The sequence below is a fragment of the Ischnura elegans genome, chromosome 7, assembly GCF_921293095.1.
Source record: "Ischnura elegans chromosome 7, ioIscEleg1.1, whole genome shotgun sequence".
NCBI lineage: Eukaryota > Metazoa > Arthropoda > Insecta > Odonata > Coenagrionidae > Ischnura > Ischnura elegans.
In genome coordinates, this window is record NC_060252.1 from 28,625,066 (window position 1) to 28,643,901 (window position 18,836).

The following is an 18,836-nucleotide window of genomic DNA, read 5'->3' on the forward strand; positions in this document are numbered from 1 at the left end:
GGTGACCAGATTCCCATGCTCCCCAATCTATTTTTGCGAAAACAAATCAGGAGTGATCAGTGAAGGTGTTCAACGATGTTCTTCGCAAAGATTTTCTCAGGGAAAAGCGGAGGCGAAACCAACATTCCTATCGGAGTGTCGGACGTTCTAATTTTATTCTGAGTCGAAAAACAAATTCTTGATAGGATGGATCACTCACGCTTGGCCCGGTCCTATATTGCCCTAATTTTTTTATTGTCATTAAATTGCTATACTGGTTACGGTAAGTTCAAATGGAGCATTTTACTGAGTGCCCCGTCTGGTCAATCCACAGCAAGGCCACCTACCTTTCATCTTACCTCCCTTTCATGTTATCTATGAATCCTATTCTCTTCCTTCCGTTCCTCCAATTGCCTAACACCTCCCTCTTATGAAATTTTTAGCATCCCATTATCGTTTATTACGCTATCCATTCCGACTCGAATCTCCTCCAGCAGTTTTCTCTTCTCGCCCAACATTCCCATGACTTCGTCGTTCCTTTTCTCTCCGTCCACTTCAACTTCTCAATTTTTCTCCTAACCCTCATCTCGATCACCTGATTAAAAATCGCGCCATCTTCCTTAAATTTTCAAGGTACATGGATTAAATTTGTTTTACGCTAGTGATATAAAATTTACTGCCTAGCATTGCCTTAAATTCATCGAATGGCAACCCCGCCGTAAGAGTATTTCTTCTAGGGAGCCTAATTTGGCTGTTTCTCTTTGTAGTTCAGTGTATTTTTTTGGCAGTGAAATAAATATCTTTATATTTTCTTATATAGACATTCAAAATGGAGAAAAATTGTGTCACGGAATTTTAATCCTGGATAGCTGATGCCGGTAGTGACCAAAATTACATATGATAATTAAGTCAAAAAAGCTTCCTTTTTAATCTACGGAAACTTTGAGCCAAGCTCTCCACGAGTTCGCCCTGTTGCAGAATGCCTTGGATACATCGCGATCTCTAGCAGACAGCATTCGAAGTTATTAGTTGTCAGGAAACATATTGAAGACACACTTTTGTATGTTCCACAGTAGTTTTAATTACCGACCCAGGTTTCGACAGTACACCATGTCATTATCAAGGTCCTTGATAATGACACCTTGATAATGACATAGTGTACTGTCGAAACCTGGGTCGGTAATTAAAACTCCTGTGGAACATACAAAAGTGTGTCTTCATTTTGTTTCCTGTCTCCAAGTTCCACTAAGTATCGCCTTCCAACCTTAAGTGGATTATTAGTTGTCCACAGCATCCGGCAACTGGGCAAACTCACGGCCAATCGGAGCACGGGCGTACCCAGAATCAAAACTAGGGGTGGGGGTACAAAACTAGCTGTGGTCTTTCAAGTTGTAACTTTTTTGCGCAGAAAAGGTTTATGAAACCAAAATTTTAAGGAAATTATGACAGCAATTTATTAGTTTTTATACTTATTTTCTTGAAAAAAACAGTGATTTTTATTTCAGTTCGTTGTCTTATACTAATATCATTTTTCTTCAAAAGGAAAATTTGCTAATAACTTTTGTTTTGAACTAAATTTATTTTCGCTTCTATGGAAGGGGGGATGGGTTTGCCCCCCCCCTGCCCGCCGCTGGGTACGCACGTGAATCGGAGCGCTCGCTCGGCTCATAGTTTATGTAGTTTAAAAATGGTGCATTTTAGACGTAAAAATCATTTGTAATTTTGGTCCATACTAGCATCAGCTCTCCAGGGTTAAAATTTCGTGACCCAATTTTTCTCCACCATATATAGCGTCAATAATCTCATCCATTCAAAGTATGTTATCTCGAAAACAATACTGTGGTAAAATTTTCATATTTAAGATACGATTGATGAACAAGGGAGTAAATTTACGTACTCTGAAAATTTCGAGGTGGTGGCGTAGTTTTGCAATGAGTAGTTCGCCAGAAAATCGAGAGCGGGAGTAAGGCGACCTAGTAGTACGCTCCGAGCCAATGAACTGGAGAAAAATTATTTCTCCGCTTCTCTCTCGCAAGGGTAGAGTTCACGCTGTCTCGAGATCTTGGGAACGTCAATCCCTTCTTCCGTCATTAAGAGTGGAGGACTTCGTACATTTTTTTTCGCGAAACCGTGGGCGCGCGAGGCATATCCTCCATTGTGCGCCGATGGTGGCTTAACGGAAAATTGAGTTTAGGGGATGGTGTTCGCCCTCGGGTAGGGCACGCCTGACTCGCCGCAAGGGACCTCTCGCATTGCCGGAGAAAAATCTCTTGGGAGGGGGGGGGGTGTTTCCGCGGGGGTAGGGATGATCGCGGGAAAGGGGTATGGCGCCATGGGGAGGGGTGGGAACCCTGGCTAAAGGGGGTGGGTTTTGAAGTGGTGGGGGGAATGTGGATCGGGTGTGGTCGGAGGCTGTGTTTTCCCCTCGCCAGGGGAGTCGTGTCTATATCCTCCCCTCTCCTTTTCCCTCGCTCCCCTGAGGCATCCCCGAGTTTGATGAAGAAAGCTTTAACGTGCAGGGAGCTTAAAGCGTATGGCAGAACTTTATCCCAGGTGCTATATCTGGGTTCATACCGGTCTTGAAAATCGTGGAAATAAGGGTATGATCAGGGAGAAACTCCAGGGGCATAGCAAAAGAAAGTTGAATCGCGATTCTTCAAGAACTGCTACTTCTAAGAAAGAGTTACATATATTTTAAGCGAATTAGATTAGAAGCCGCTAGTAACTCGAAGGCTGAGGGCTGGGTGGTAAGGAGTAACGCCTACTTGACGATATACATCTCTTTATTTCATTACTGCTTGACTTTATTTCAGAGTATACCTTGCTGCATTTTTCCATAAATCGTTATGTACGAATACTTTGACATTGATATATAATCAGGAAAATCAGGCAAATTGAAATTATATACTTGGCATGAACCCAGTATATTTAGGAGATTACGACTAGACACGGGGTCGATGTCATTTTTATGAAAATGAGAAAATATGCTCTAAATAGATGGCTTATTTTCAGGCTTCATTTTAAGGAACCTGGTCAAGATGTTGGGAATTATTTTCTATCATTGTCAATGGTTAATGCTTTCAGTTCAGAAAGTTTTTAATTTCTGGATTTTGGTTTAAATACCTTGATAATGACTTGCCCAGTGTTGAAACCTAGGTTGGTGGATAAAATATGTACTTTTCTTGTGGAATATTACTAGTTAAATTATTTCCTAATATGATTATAGTATTGTTCTCTTGCAGTTGTCGTTAAAAGCAATTTAAGGAAAAATCGGAAACCTTGGTGGGTAAATTGAAAACATAAAAAATGGAGTTTCTGTGGAACACTACTTATTGCAATTGTTTCCAAGTATGATATTATTATTGTACTCGAACAGTGTCGTTCAAATCAATCTTAGGTAAAATTATTAGCAATTGCATGTTACAAAAACCCGTAAATTTCTATTGACTTGCATGGAAAAGCTATCTCCTCATAAGAAGAATGAGGGCATACCCTTCGTGTTGACAAGAACTTGTTATGAGGCGCTCCAAAATAAATTACGATGAAAAAGTCGTCTCCCAGCCTCATTATTTTTGAGAAATAAATATTTTGAAGGTGTAATTGAGATGATAAGTTAATGGAATGAAAGCGCCGAAAACGTAGGCTCAAACATTCGGTATGAAGTTTAATAATCGTAAGAATTATTTGGTTTTACCACGAGAACTGGTGCTGATCAAAATGTTCTATCAACTATAATAAAATATCTTAGTCAATCCATTAAAATTAAGGTTAGGAAAAATTCAATTTTTACCGTAAATTCGACGAATGAGTTAAATTTATCGATGCCTGTTAAATGTGATTTAAAAATGTGATTTGCTAATTTTCTGTCTGGTCGGGAACAGAAAGCAAATGTTTGTATCCAGGATTTTAATTTGTGCCGGGGATTAATGGGTAGGATAAGAATCGTCTCATTTTCTTCCTTTAGGCTGAGAGAGCAGTTATCCCACTATTCCAAACTAATTTGCGCTCGCGTGAGTTGAGAGGTTAGCACTTTTTTTTTCATAACGACTCATCAGTTTTATGACCCACGAGGTTTATCAACGCAGGTTAAGAGGGTGTGCGCTCGAAAAGTGCTTGCTAGCTTTTGCTTTCCCTCATCGATTTATTGATTGTTTTTTATTTAACCGACTTTGCAGGGAGTTTCTGGCGGCACTGGTTGTCTGCGGATATGATCACGTCCACGTTAGGATTCGATTCGGCGTCCCGAATGAATTTCTGAGTCTAAAGCCTTTTTAAAAATAGCTCAATATGACTGAACTTGGAGAAATTATGGAATGGAAAACTCCAAGCAACGTCTCACCGGTCCAACCTGTGTTCACAACAGCTTAAAATTGCGTAGCTCGACTTAGGACTGTTATTAGTTGATAAAATCTCCTATTTCTCTCGCAATTAATCTGTGGCAGGGAAGCTAGAGAGAGAGACCCCTAAGTTCTCTGAAATCGATTTCACGATTGAAGGAAAGACTCGCTGTTTGTGCTATCCTTGAAGGAATACATCATGAGCAGGTCTGGTTGGTAATTAGTCATGTTAAGTTTTGTGAACGTGGCTATACTCTAGAAAGCATTTTTCCCCCAGGAAAATCTTCAAGAGATACCGTCTCGAATTACAGGAGTAAGACAAGCGTGTTGATATTTTCTCTTCAAACGTGTTAATTTTATCTTTGCTGGTTCTATACAGGGTAAGGTTCACTGGAGTTGTGTGGAGAATTTTTAATGCCTCAATTAGTTCTCTGCGTAAGAGAAAGTAGCTCATAAAATTACCGTTTTTATTTCTGTGTAGATATATTTTTGGCTGGATTTCGAACTATACATTACCTAGGAGAAGATAAAGAGTTCTTCTTCAACATTTGAGTGCCGAGTTTTTTAAATAAATATTTTGCATCTTGTCCGAATCCCGGGTGAAGCCTTGGGTCACCCCTAACAAAAATCTTCAAAGCGCGAGATTTCCCAGGGAAATGAACTGTTTTCCCCACCCTGAATATGTTAGGTTTACTTGCCTGTGAATTAGTCTGGGGTGAGCTCTACCCACACCTATCCTAACCAACCTTCTGGTTTAATCTCTCACCGAGTGAGTGAGCATATTCAAGTTTCTCAGGGGTGAATTTTTTCCCTTGAATATCGGTTCATTCGACGGCCGTTGCTACAATTCGCACATTCTTAAGTAGCGTCCCGGGCATTGCTTGGCTAAGCTTAGCGTTAAGTGTCTTGAGTGAAACCGATTGTTCTGAGACACGCGGTTCCAATTGTGCTTCTAGTATTCCAGGTGGTAAGCTTGAAAAGGGTGCAGGTGAAACCTTATTAGAGTGCTTGAAGTGAATCAGAATCGTTGTCGTCGCTTGGTTAGTGCTTCGTGACTCTTGAGCTCGTACATAGATTTGAGTGTTGCCTCCGTGAAGAAGTGATTTCGTATGGCCTCCGCGTCGGAAAGTAAGTGGCTGCACAATTTCAAAAAGCGATTTTTGTTGTCAACGGCTCACTTAGCATTGTCGTGAAGACGTAATTGACTTTCATGCATGTAGTATATTGGAAGTGCAATTCATATGTCAATTGTTTTGATGTAATAAAGTTGGACTCCGCCATTTTGGCGACAGTCCCTGCTCTGCATCCAAGCGTGTCGGTTGTCATTCAAGTACACTACAAATTGGCGACGAGGATGCCGGCTCTGATGGAGAAGTTCATCCCCGAGGAGGAGAGTTGGGATGCCTATGAAGAGAGGTTGGAGCAATACTTCATTGTTAATGATTTGGGTGGGGCAGAGACTCAGACTCAGGACAAAAAGAGAGCAGTTTTATTGTCCTCGATGGGGAAGTCGGCGTACGGCGTCCTGAGAAATTTGTGTGCGCCGGAGAAGCCCTCTAGTTTTTCTTACAAGGACTTGTGTGAGTGTTTAAGGAAACAGTTTAGCCCCAAACAGTCGGTTATCGCGGAAACGCATAAATTTCATCAACGGGTTCAGGGAAAGACGAGTTCGGTGAGAGAGTTCGCCACGGAGCTGAGGAACGCAGCGCGAGGTTGTAATTTCGGCGCATTCTTGGACCGGGCTATGCGGGACCAGTTCATCCTGGGGCTACGCGATAGAGACATTGTTCGCGCCTTGTATTTAGAGAGCGAGGAGTTAAGTTTTGAGGGGGCAGTGGAGATCGCAGCGGCACGGGAAAAGGCTACCGTAAATGCCGTAGCGTGCAGCCTTTTTCCGCCAACGGCGGACGTCGAGGCGGGGCCCGGTGCGTGCGGGCTTGGCGTCAACTACGTTGACAATGAAACCGCATCGGAGACGAGCGACCAGGCGGAGGTGCATCATGTCGCCGTTCGGAGGAGCGGAAGGCAGCCGAAAGGGAATCCGGCGGCATCAAAAGAAAGGGGCACCACAGTGTGCTATTGCTGTGGACGGAGGGGCCATACAAGGGCCGAATGTCGTTTTAAAAAGGCGAAGTGTGACTTGTGTCACCGTACGGGGCACCTTAAAGCAATGTGCAATCAGGGTCGTTTCGGTGAGTACCGGAAAGTTTTCTTTCATGGGTCTTATGTGGGAAGCCCCAGAGGAATACGGGTGTGTGGGGATACTAGTGTGTTGAAGAATAATGAGAGAGTAAGGGACCTTAGGAAAAATACGTTCCCATCTTTGTTAAATTTAAGGTCCGGGGTTGATTGTACGATGTGGAAAATAGCGGTTAACATTAATGGTACTGAACTGGGCATGGAGATTGATACAGGTTCTGCCATCTCAGCAGTATCAGAGGACTGCTACAAAAGGCATTTCTTAAATTCCCCTTTGGAATACACGGATGTGAAACTAAGAACCTATTCTAATGAATGCATTAGGCCGCTGGGTATCATTCGGGTGCATGTGCAGTTTCAGGGAGCCCCATACAAACTACCCCTTTTCGTCGTGAGGAATGGTGGTCCTCCCATTTTGGGCAGAGATTGGCTGAAAACCTTAAATTTTAGCTTTCAGATGCTTCACTTAGGGGCGGAAAGGTCGTTTGCGACATTAGAGGGCATCTTGAGGAAGTTCCCCTCATTATGGGACGATGGTTTAGGGACTTTTAGTAAGGGAAAAGTTTCTTTGAGTTTAAAGGAGGGTGCAAGACCTGTGTATCGTGCTCCAAGGGCGTTAGCATTCGCTCTCAAAAACCGGGTGGATAAGGAGCTAGATCGGTTGGTCAACCTGGGTATTTTGTATCCCGTTGAGTTCAGTGCATGGGCAACCCCTATTGTCCCAGTAGCAAAGAGCGATGGCAGAGTCAGAATTTGTGGGGATTTTAAGATTACACTCAATCCTAACTTGGAAATTGAGAGATACCCCTTACCACGTGTGGAGGAAATTTTTTGTAAATTGCAGGGCGGAGAGAAATTCTCCACAATTGAGGAATTCCTCAAATGGCAGCTAATAGATTACAGCGTTGGGCTATAATTTTACAGGGGTACGATTTTCAAATACGGTACATTAGAGCTGCAGACAATAAAGTAGCAGATGGCCTTTCAAGGTTACCCTTACAGAGAGAGGAAGCTGATGTAAAAGATTTCTCCTATATTGAGTTAGGTGAAAGAGAGTTCCTCCCGGTAAAGGCAAAAGACATTCGCCAAGAGACTCAAAGGGACCCATTGCTTAGTAGGGTGCTAGATTTTTGTATGTTTGGGTGGCCTACCAAACCGGATGTAGAGTTCAAACCCTTTATGCACAGGAAGAATGAGCTGACTGTGGAGCAGGGGTGCCTACTCTGGGGAAACAGGGTGATCATTCCTGATAAATTGAGACCCGTGGTTTTGAGGGAATTACATGCAGGCCACCAGGGGATTGTCAAAATGAAATCCTTGGCAAGGTCCTATGTTTGGTGGCCAAAGTTAGATGAGTCCCTGGAGTCCTTGGTGGGTTCGTGCGAGCCGTGTGCCGTAAATAAACCATTACCGGTAAAAGCGCCACTCAAGTGCTGGGAAAGGCCGGAGAGGCCATGGACGCGCTTACACATTGATCTGGCCGGCCCATTTTTGAACAAAATTTTCTTAGTAGTGGTCGATAGTTCAACCAAATGGCCTGAGGTGGTCCAGTTAAGGAATGGGGGAACTGGGGAAATCGTTAATTATTTGCGGGGATTGTTTTCCACTTTTGGTCTGCCAGAACAAATTGTTAGTGACAATGGTTCACCTTTTACTTCAGGAGAGTTTCAACAGTTCTGTAAATTAAATGGAATTTTTCATACATTCTCACCTCCGTACCATCCAGCCACCAACGGGGCCGCAGAAAATTTAGTTAAATGTTTTAAAAATAAAATTAAAACTTTGTTACATTCAGGGGTTCCATTGCACATTGCCTTACCACAATACCTGTTTAATTGTAGGATAAGCCCTCATAGTGTCACAGGAGAGTCACCCAGCAAACTTATGTTTGGTCGCACACTGAGGTCTCGACTGACACTCTTGAAACCGAATCTGAGTTCGACAGTGGCCCTAAAACAGAGTTTGCTGAAGGAGAGTGGTGATGGGTTGAGGATCTTCCAGGTGGGCGACGAAGTGTGGGTGACAGCCTACAACAGAGGTGGCACGAGAGACTGGGTGCAGGCCACAGTGGAGGATGTTTTGGGTTCCCGAAACTACCGCGTCCTCACGGAAAAGGGACAGCGGTGGCATCGCCACATCAACCAAATGAGAAGGTCCAAGTGCAGTGAATTAAAAGAGGGGCCTTTCAAAGTTTGTATGAATGGGTTAGCCAGCCCAATGTCAGTGTTCCCCTCAGTGCCTGTGTCCTCCCCTGATGAAGAGTGTGAGCCTGTGGGCTACTGGGAGTCTAAGGGACTGTCCTCCGATGAACATGTGGGAGTTGGTGAAATGTCGAGTGCTCATACTAGAGAAAGGTTGGAATCTTGTGGAAGACGATATCCCTTGAGGCAGAGAGTGCCGAAAAAGAGATTGAATTTGTGAATGAGTGTAATTGCCTTTTTGTATGTGATTTATCATCATCATTATTTTTTTTTTTTCTCTCTCCTTGTATCTCTTGCATTCTTTATGTTGTATTTTTTTTTTTTCTCCCTGGGGAGGGATGTAGTATATTGGAAGTGCAATTCATATGTCAATTGTTTTGATGTAATAAAGTTGGACTCCGCCATTTTGGCGACAGTCCCTGCTCTGCATCCAAGCGTGTCGGTTGTCATTCAAGTACACTACAATGCAGTCATCTCTTTTACAACAACTGAAAGAAGATGGTTGATGAAAACACTTGCATGGGTAGATATGCTATTCATATATTCAGCTATGATTGCAAGTTGTATTTTGTTGCTTTTAAATCCGCTCGTTACCGTTTAAGGTGACGAATATATTCGCTTTTATACTTGCTGTGCATGTCTTTTTTTGTGCTGAACATGTTGTGTTAGGAGAGGCAGCTTCTAGGTGTGATAGGTATGTAGGCGAGTACTTAGCGGGTAGGGGATGTTGAAAACAGTGTTGGAGGTAGAATGTAGGTAAACGAAGGAGAGGAAGGAAGAGAATAGGATTTTTAGATAGAATGAAATGGAGTAGGCCCTATTTGAAGAGGGATGTACTCCAAGGAAACCTACCTTAATGGGTAGAAGACTGTAATACTACCACTGATGTTGTTCGTACTAGAACACTGTGCTCAAATTAATGTTTGTACCCAAGTGTATTTTCTTTTAACACTTTTAGTGCTAGCCCTGGATATGCTATCCCTTACTCCAGTGCTGGGAATTTTTTCCAAATTTCATAAATGTTTAGTAATTTTATTACAGTACTTAGAAAGTTAAAATAAAAACTGCCATATACAAGACTCCACCATATTGTGTATTTTCAATGCATTAACTCGTCTAAAGGGCAATTCTAGGTAGATGCCGGACCGTAATATTACGGCGGAAATAAAAAAAGACGATAAAAATTCAAACAGGCGTACCTAATATTACGTTGCCCGCAGTTCAAGGAAGTTTCGCGAGAACGTAATATCACGTCATTAGCACTCGAAGTGTTAAGGGGATTTCAGTGTATCGTAAGGCCGTCGTGAGCCGTACTCCCGTGTACTGGGCAGCGACAGCGAGGCAACGAAGGGGGCTGGCGGACGTGGTGTCGAGGGACGCGAGGTGATTGATTCCTCCCGAAGAGCGGTGGCAGTCGAGGAGCAGAAGCAGCCGATCGGGGGAAGTCGATAATGCAAAAAAAAGACGATGAAGGGGAAACCCGAACTTAAGGTTCTCAATGCCGATGGACTAGATTAAAATCCTCTATCCCCCCCCCCCCCCCCGCTCCCCCTCCCAGGCGTCGGGACGCGTCGAACCCACGCCGAAGCGGCTAATATGATTGCTTCCTTCGTTTATCGGAAGTAATATTGCGCCTAGTATCAAGTAGGTAAGCAATCCCTGACGGTGCCTCCGTAGCCAGTGTTGCATACATCCCATTTCCGCACCGTCTGCGCTCTTTTCGAGAGCACTCGAGAATTTGAGATCTCGAGCGAATATCGAATAACGAATGCCTCGTCGTGCTCTTGAGGATTCGTAACAAGTGGTTCCCCGTATTTGTTTTAAAAATAACTTTTCGGCTCTTGAGACGATACTGAAGTCACTTCCCTTTTTGCACGTACAGTCGTTATTCTTTCCTTCTGATTAATTTCCGCGTAGTCACGTATGAAACATTTTCTCTCCGTCTGTTTTATCTACGAATGCTGTTTATTGCTTTAGAAATGCTACCGGTATAAAATCGTTTCGCATGGAATAGGTTTTTTTGGGCTTCCTTCCGCGTGTATCGATCGTTTCGGACATTCTTTCGTCTGCGTTCCTACTCTTTTCTTCACGTATTCACTTGAGTTTGGAGCAAAAAGAGCTAGCTGGAACGATGGAAAGATATTGCCCGAAGTAATGGATACACGCGGAAGGAAACCCTGAAAACCTATCTCATGCGATGTGGGAATCTTCAGAAGCCTATACGGAAATCATGTTCTATTTTGAACGGATCTTGAGGTTATTAAGTGGGGTGGTGATTTTCCGCCTAGTGGTGAAATTCACTGCTGCTAGAATTTCAGAATATGAATGGGTCAAATACTGTAACAGTCAGTTGAATTGTAACAAATGCTGGAATTCACTGATAGCCTCCTGTGAATGGTGGTATTATCAATACTTGGGGCCAAAATTATTTAGTATGTTGCCAGTCAATGTGGCAAAGAAGGAGAAAAGATGGGGATTTACATCCGCTGTTAAAAAATGGCTTATGCGCTATGACGAAGTAGAATTTTTGCTAAGAAAGGTAGCATAATATGTTCTCGATACAAGGTTCATTTTAAGGTACGATTCAAGCTTCATGGCTACGAAACTGGATGAGAGGATTAAGGCTAGTTGAGGTACTAAAATTATCGGAGCATGTAGAAGGTATTTTGGACTTTCCAGAAACATGGGTTATGGAGACGTTGAGTATGAAAGAAGCTTTTGAGGAGGGGTTTCTTGACCTAATGGCGGATGGAATTTCTTCTTATATCGTGGGGAAGGCATTAGAATTGCTTTAAAAATGGCAGTATTTATTGAAGTTCGGTTGGTTGAATGAGTTTGCTGTTTAGCCATTCAAAACCATTTCCCAAACGATATGGGTCACAAGTAAGGGCCAATCGCATCGCCATCGGAGATGATAAAAGGCGCGTAAAACCAAGTTGTACCAAGTGTCCAAAATATCCTTTTGAAGGCTTTTATGCTGATGTTTATATATTGTCAGTTTGTTTGATCCGTGAGAGTTTCGCCAATTCGTGACGATTCGTCTGGAACGCGAGGGCCGTATTGGTGAAAGGTGGTGTTATTTTAGGTATCGTCGAAGGACGACACCCTCGGCGACTGATTGTAATCGATAGTTGGTATCACTGTTCAAGGGAATCACATCGATAGGTTTGATAAGGAGACATTGTTTAATGGTATATGGGTGGAGGACGTTATCTCGTTTCGTATTAAAAATGAAAACAAAAATATTGAGCTAGTGATCTACTCCGCGCTCATATCATCAGCCTTACCTTATCGTCTGCTCAGCTGGCGCACCTTCTCGCTAACCTTTATAATTGCGTTGTACGATGTAATCAACTTTTTATATTTTATGTACTTTATCTAGGTACAGTTACTTCTGTACTCTATTGGTAGGTGATCGGATAAATTGCTCTTTTCAAAAATGCTACCTTAAAACTCCTTCATTCGAATTGAGTTTTTGTCTAAATCGATAATTTAGACTCGTAATAAATTGGGACAATTCACTGCAAAATTATAAATGTATGTAATTTCTCATCTCCCGTGAAGTTGATCATCGAACGTCGACTTGAAATCGAATTTGGTACCGAATTTAATGGCGCTGGGAAAAAGGGAGAATAAATTCATAGTAAATAAAGCCATATTGAATTTGTTTTGGAGATTGTGAAACTAAATTTTATTTTGGTAAAAATAATGGGCTAGTCCACCAGTTTCCTTTTATTGTCGATCTTGAGAGTTAGAAAAATAAATATAACAGCATTTTTCAGTTTTCCGATGTGTTGCATACTTCTCGAGCTATTCGTGAGAGAAAATCTTCGGTGTTAACCATTCAGCAGGTAGAGTTGAATACGTCACGAACTCTGCCGAGCGTGGTGCCGCTTTTCCGCTACTCCACCTTGGGTCTTGCGTGGTTCATTGTTTTTTAAACTCACTTGCTTGCGATTTCTTCCCTCAGTAAAAAGTTCTATCTCTGAACGAGTAAATGAGGATCTCTAATGACGTCACCTACTCATGAAGAGTGAACGGCAGCTTGTGCGTTTACCTACGAGCTGTGACGGATCCAGGACAGGGACAGGGTTTTGGGGGAGGGGTTAATGGGGAGCTTGTAGGGTAATCTCCCAGCAGTGGTAGGGGGTTACGAAAATTATGTGAATTGTCAGGTTTTAAACAGCACTTTAAGGTTGTCTAATTTCTAATTTTCAATTAATTAAGTTTTAAAAACAAACATTCATCTCTCCTCTCTCCCGGTGCTCTCCTAAATATATTCGACAACTGAAAAAAATGACTATTTTATCTAGCGTTAATTGGATACCTCAGGGAGGGGCTATAGCCCCACCTAGCCCCTCTTTGGATCCGCCACTGCTTACGAGGGAATGTATGAATTGTAATGGTATTTTTTTCGTCGTAGCTTATCATCCCCTTCCCTTTCCAATCTATCGTATTCTTCTAATGAATAGGGTAGTTCCTTCATCGAAGAAAACGAAAGGCATTGATTGCGATTCGTTACCTACCATTAGTGTATTCATAATACACAAATTATTTGGTTTTAGAAATACCGGTTTTGACGAATGGCAAGGGCCAAATTTTATCCTCATTTGAAAAAGGCCAGATTGGCGCCCATGCGATTCCACTCCACGTGACATCACAGGGACCTAATTTCTACCCGAGAGGATAGGAGTTATACATCGTCTGAGGTTACCAATGCATGCATGAGGCACAGAGCTCAGGGAAACATGTCTTAATAATAACCTATTAAAACTGGCGAAGGTCGGAAAGTTTTCTTCGTTTGATAAGGTATTAATAAACCTTTTTTAAGCCAAGCGCTACCAGCCAGCAGGGTACTCAGCTACCCGCTAGCAGCCTGCATCGTATCAGCGCTCAACTCGCCTCAAGGTCACCTCACAAGGCGGCAGCGGGAACCAGAAATACGTCACACGGAGAGATTTCCCGATATTCATACTTACGCGTCGCGTTTTCGCGCGCTTGAAAATTTTCACTTTTCATTAAATCGCGAAAAATAGATATCGTAATTTAAAAATCTAAAAGCGTGAAATACGTACTCCAGGAGTAATAATCTTTCGATTCAGGCAATAAAAAAATAATAGGAAACCACCCTATTGCGATTTTGGATTTTAGCGACCCAATTTTCCTGAACTTAAACATATCGAACGTACGATTTTCTTTCCGTATCATGATAAATATTTTCATATCCGCTTGTAACCTGGTTTTTACTGCTAAGGGATTGGCTCTGGATGTTGTGTTAACCGCCCGTGATCCTTCCGTCTTACCTCGGTTTCCGCGGTCGAAATCTTGACACCCGAGTCCTTTCAACGCTGCCTCGTAGTTTCAGATTCCTCACCATTTCACCTCCGTTCCCCGAGGACTGCCTCTCCCTGCAAGTACCTACTAATCGCTAATGACGCAGATGACCTCAAATGTCGGCCACCGGCTCATTAGTAACATTGCGACAACTTCATGGATTTCTTAGCGGAGTACTCAGCGCAGGTTTTTTTTACCCTACGACCCTTCGTTGCGCAGTAATTAATGCTAAATTTTTGGAGGCATCAGGAAGTATTACAAGAAAATTTCGTCGTTGGGTTGTGGTTTTTAAATTTATAGTCGGGACTGTATCTGCTCTGCTCTACATATTTGAACTGTATAAAGCAGTTCCGCCCATCAAGTCAGTGCGCAATTCGCGGTAGTAACCAGAAAAAGGTCCTTGGTAGAGGAGTTAGGAAATTTCTGAATTTCAGAGTGAGCGTATTATTGAAAAATACACATTTTAAAAGTAAATAGCGGATAATTAAATATTGTAACATTTTAGTGTTAACTTTTAATAAAATTCGCGATTTTTTCTTAAATCGAATCTGAATTCAATATGAAACTGCAACGTTTGTGATGTCGAGACTTTTTTTAAATAAATGTTTACTTTTCTTAATATTCACACTCGTTCTTTTATTAGATGTCGATACATTCTCAAGTCTGTCTATCTAATCTCTTTTGTGACAATCCCCTGTTCCTTTTCAGGGTAACCACTTGAGAGCGTCTTAAAAAATGAATCGTTCGTATCAAAAAGCATTCAATAATTATTGAAAAAATGTGTTTTACCCATCAAATATTTCTAATAGAAATAGGAAACAAAACAACCAGAAACATTTGATAAACATAAATGCAGAAAATCCTCTGGGACATCGTTACTCGTTTTATTGAATGTCGACCGTGGGACGCGTCGATCGGAAATTCATTTTTTGTGAGGGGTTTTGCAGGTGACCTCTCTGGGAAGGGGAGGGGTGGACGACGCCCATCATTATATAATTATTCTCTCTCCTTAGTCAAGATGATATGGGTATTTGGTAAAGTATTCCGCTTTCCATTTTGGCTCTTCAAAATAGTAGAACATAATTTTTTTAAATAAAATTAATTTACGAGGTCCATTCGGAAAATAACCTCATAATCACTGTAAAAAACAAACCAGCGCAGAGGAAAAAAGTTATTTGCGTGTAAAGGGTACAACTCTCCTCTATTTTTCAACGTAATCTCCCCCATTATTCAAGTACTTGTCGTAAAAACTCTCCTGATATCGAGGCAGTGTGAACCCGGACCTGGCTCCTTCTGATTGTCACCTTGTTAGTAATGACATTATTACGAATAGTCATAACCATCATTTTGTGGGATCAAGAGTTCCACTGTAACAATCGAAATTGACTAGCTATAGTTGGGTGAGAATCGTTGGTTAGCGCTAGTCGTGAGCATTTGTTTCGTTACAGGTGCCTATTGGACCTGATAACCAGCTCACTTTGTGACAAATTACGTCAAGTGGAGGTAATGTCGATAACTGACCTTAAGATTATGTAATTCCTCTGGTGGTGCAATCTGTTTTTTTTGCAGTTTTTCAGCTGTTGAATTGTTTAGCTATTACCGTATGTGGTGTCTTTTTTCGCTTATGATTGGAGATGCACAGTATGAGTAAAACATACGCACCGTAATGAGGCCTAATGTTTATGAGGTCTGACAAATTTCTTGTCACACTTGTTCCGATATCGTGAATAATTTAAATGAATTATTTCTAGTTAGTACATATTTATAGTTCTACCCATGAATATAGAGTTTTTAATGTAATTGAACGCCAAGATACTCAACTGAAGGTGTCTTCGAGTTTTATTGAAACTTAAACATATTCCCTCTCGCTTTGCAACTTATTCTTTTATTCTTGCGTGAAATACATGTGTTGGATTATGCATTCAACTTTTCGAGAGTCCAATTCTGAGAAGAATAGAGCAGTTCGATGTATATTTACTTTAGTATATGTAAGACATAGACACCCCTAAAATAGCCGAGTATTTTTTTCAAGATTTTGAAATCCGTCATTCTAGAGGCCGTTTTATGCGGGGCTCGGGATTGCGCAGGATATAACTGCATTATTTTCCCTTTATGGCGTGAAATTATGGATTGCACGAATGAAATTAGAACGTGGGCTATTTTGCCATCTTACATCCATGCATTATCGCATGTGTTCGAGCAATTCTGACTGCGCCTTCGTACACAACATCAGACTGTGCAAGTACGTGCTTCGATTAAAACGCCCTTAAATTTTTAATTTCAAATTTCTCGTGAAACTAATTTTTTTCGAAGAGAAAAATCGGGGCAAATATATTTCTCGCGTAAAATCGGTTGCCGTTTATGATCTTGAAGTTTTTAGGCCAATATACCACCGGTACAGATTGCGTATACTGAGCAGTAGGTATGCTTACGCAATCTGTACAGGTGGAATAATGTATGATCTTAGGGTTTCCCGGCGTATCAGGTGAAGAAAAGTTTCTCCGGTTTTCCACTGGTTGATGTTGTCCATGTCTCCCGACGTTTCGAGCAGCGGCTTGCTGATCGTCCTGAGGGGGTCTTCCGAACAGAATGGGGAAGATCCCCTGAAGATGATCAGCAAGTCGCTGCTCGAAACGTCGGGAGACATGGTCAACATCAACCGGTGGAAAACCCGAGAAACTTTTCTGTACAGGTGGAAATTTCACAGCACTGTAAAATTCTAGCACTACACTGTCTCGAGCAGACATTTCTGCTGTCAATTCCTCCGTTTGGGTGTGTTCTATTGATTCAAGAATTGCCTCTCTGTGTGCTTTTGCTGGCCTCATATGGTCATAGACAAACAGAGTCACAGCATTCTGTCCGCTGATATACTTGTTTCTTCGTTCGTGAGCGGGCTATCGCATTTTGTTTGTTTAATCGTTCGCCAAGTGTACAGGCTACGATCAAACATCAGTATCTTGATTGCCCAACCATTGAAGGGGACTCGGGATTTTTCTGTCCACGACTGGGGGGCAAGTGCATGAGATAGCTTGTTTGTCAATCAATTCACTATTTTTCCGGTTCCCATTTCTGAGATACACTATAATCCGTCAAAGTCAGGGTTAAGAATCATGGTTATATGACCTTGTCAGCCATGCCTGTCAGCCATACGTGCAGTTTCGCCAGATGGGTGCGGAATCAATATGTATTCGCTGTTCTTTAGTCTCACGGTTAAATTTTAGGACAAAAGAATGCGAATTGTCTTGGAAATAGAATAGAAAATGCTGCTAAAAGTCTTCCGGAAGTTGGGTGGTACTGAATTCGATTACAAACGGCTTAGGAGTAACAATACGTATATACAGTCTTGGAGTAACTAATGATGGCTTAGGAGTAACAAGTCGATGAAGACAGTATTAAAAACGCCATGGAATTTAGAATAAATCGACATTTAGCCCACTGTAAATGTTAAGCCTTATCCTGAAATTTTTGCATCCTTTGGCGTTTACTTTTGGCGACTCAGAAGATTAATAAAACTAATAATAAGAGTGGAAGTAGTATTTAAGGGAAAGCGGATTAATTAGACATTAGGGCGACTTCCGAGTAAGGGTTTCTATTGTGAGCAACGGTTACCTTCAGAGAGCCAGGATCGTAGTGAGTTTGTTTGGGAGTGTGCAGTCGTGAGTGAAATGATGCCCTGACAATTCCCTTGCTGTACTCTTCCACTGATGTCAGTTACAAGGAACATGGTATTTACTGCTGACATCAATTAATTCCACCAAATGACTCTATTCTAACTTTTTCTGGGTATGCCAGGGGTCTCCAAAATGTTAAGCAGCAGTTTGGGGACCAACTACGCACTCATGCTCGAAGTAAAAAATACCAAATTTTAGATATTGCTAATAATTATTTATTTGGAAACATATGGAACTACTTTGGGCCTCCATTTTAATTCGGTTAAAACGTAACATCTAAATGTTGGCAGTATATGTATAGTTTTCCATATTTTTTTTGTAGGTAGAAAGGTTTCCTAGGGTGGGTAAGAGGGGTGTGTGGGCCACATCTGGCCTGCAGGGTGTAGTTCGGAGACCCCTGGGTTACGCTCTGGGACAGAGAAGAATGGAGAGTTGCTATAAATCATATATTGATTTCATTATCAATATGCATTATATAATTTAAATAATGCTAGCATTTTCCTAGTTGTGTACTTACAAAAATTAGCGGATTGATCGGTCATGCCTTCACTGTCCTTCGTGGCATGCACTTCTGTTTTTTCCCGGTCTATCAGTCTTGTGAGCTCCATAAGTTCTCTCAATGAGTCCTGCTTTATTGAGGATACTATTTTAATTTTTTCCATCCATTTGGTGACAATATTTTGCCTTCTACTCTGATAACATCAAAGACCTCTATGATATCTTCTCTTACCCTCTGATCACTAAAATTGTATTTATTGTGTTTTTGAATTGTCTTCATTATGACATTAAGGCTATTTCTGATGGAGAACTACTCATGGTTTTAATGTTTGGTTGATGAGGATACTGCCAATTAAAGAAAGGCAGTAATGGAGATGCTTTCTGAAGGACGAACTAATGATAATATTTCATTGATGCTAATTTTCTGCTATTACTTGCTCCACAATCCTCTCCCATTCATTTTTGAAGAGCAAGTGACACTGGAGCTTTGCAGACCATTTAACTTCAGAGGTATACCGTACTGTACGAAATATATTCTTTGTGAAGTTAGGAGAGCATTTTCATATTGTATGATCCGAACTATGTGTTCTTCATCTTATCACAGTTGCTGACTAAGT

At 41.6% G+C, this 18,836-nt stretch overlaps 2 protein-coding genes across 2 annotated transcripts in view; both read left to right on the plus strand.

Annotated features, from left to right (window-relative positions):
* LOC124161851 (beta-1,4-mannosyltransferase egh) overlaps window positions 1-18,836 on the plus strand; it is a 156,967-nt gene that overhangs the window by 136,018 nt on the left and 2,113 nt on the right. The gene's annotated exons all lie outside the window — the stretch shown is intronic.
* Window positions 6,245-9,346, plus strand: LOC124161852. The gene is made up of 2 exons (XM_046538071.1): window positions 6,245-6,508; window positions 8,357-9,346. Exon 2 carries the CDS (start codon window positions 8,400-8,402, stop codon window positions 8,934-8,936), a length of 537 nt encoding a protein of 178 aa, XP_046394027.1. The 5' UTR covers window positions 6,245-6,508; window positions 8,357-8,399; the 3' UTR covers window positions 8,937-9,346.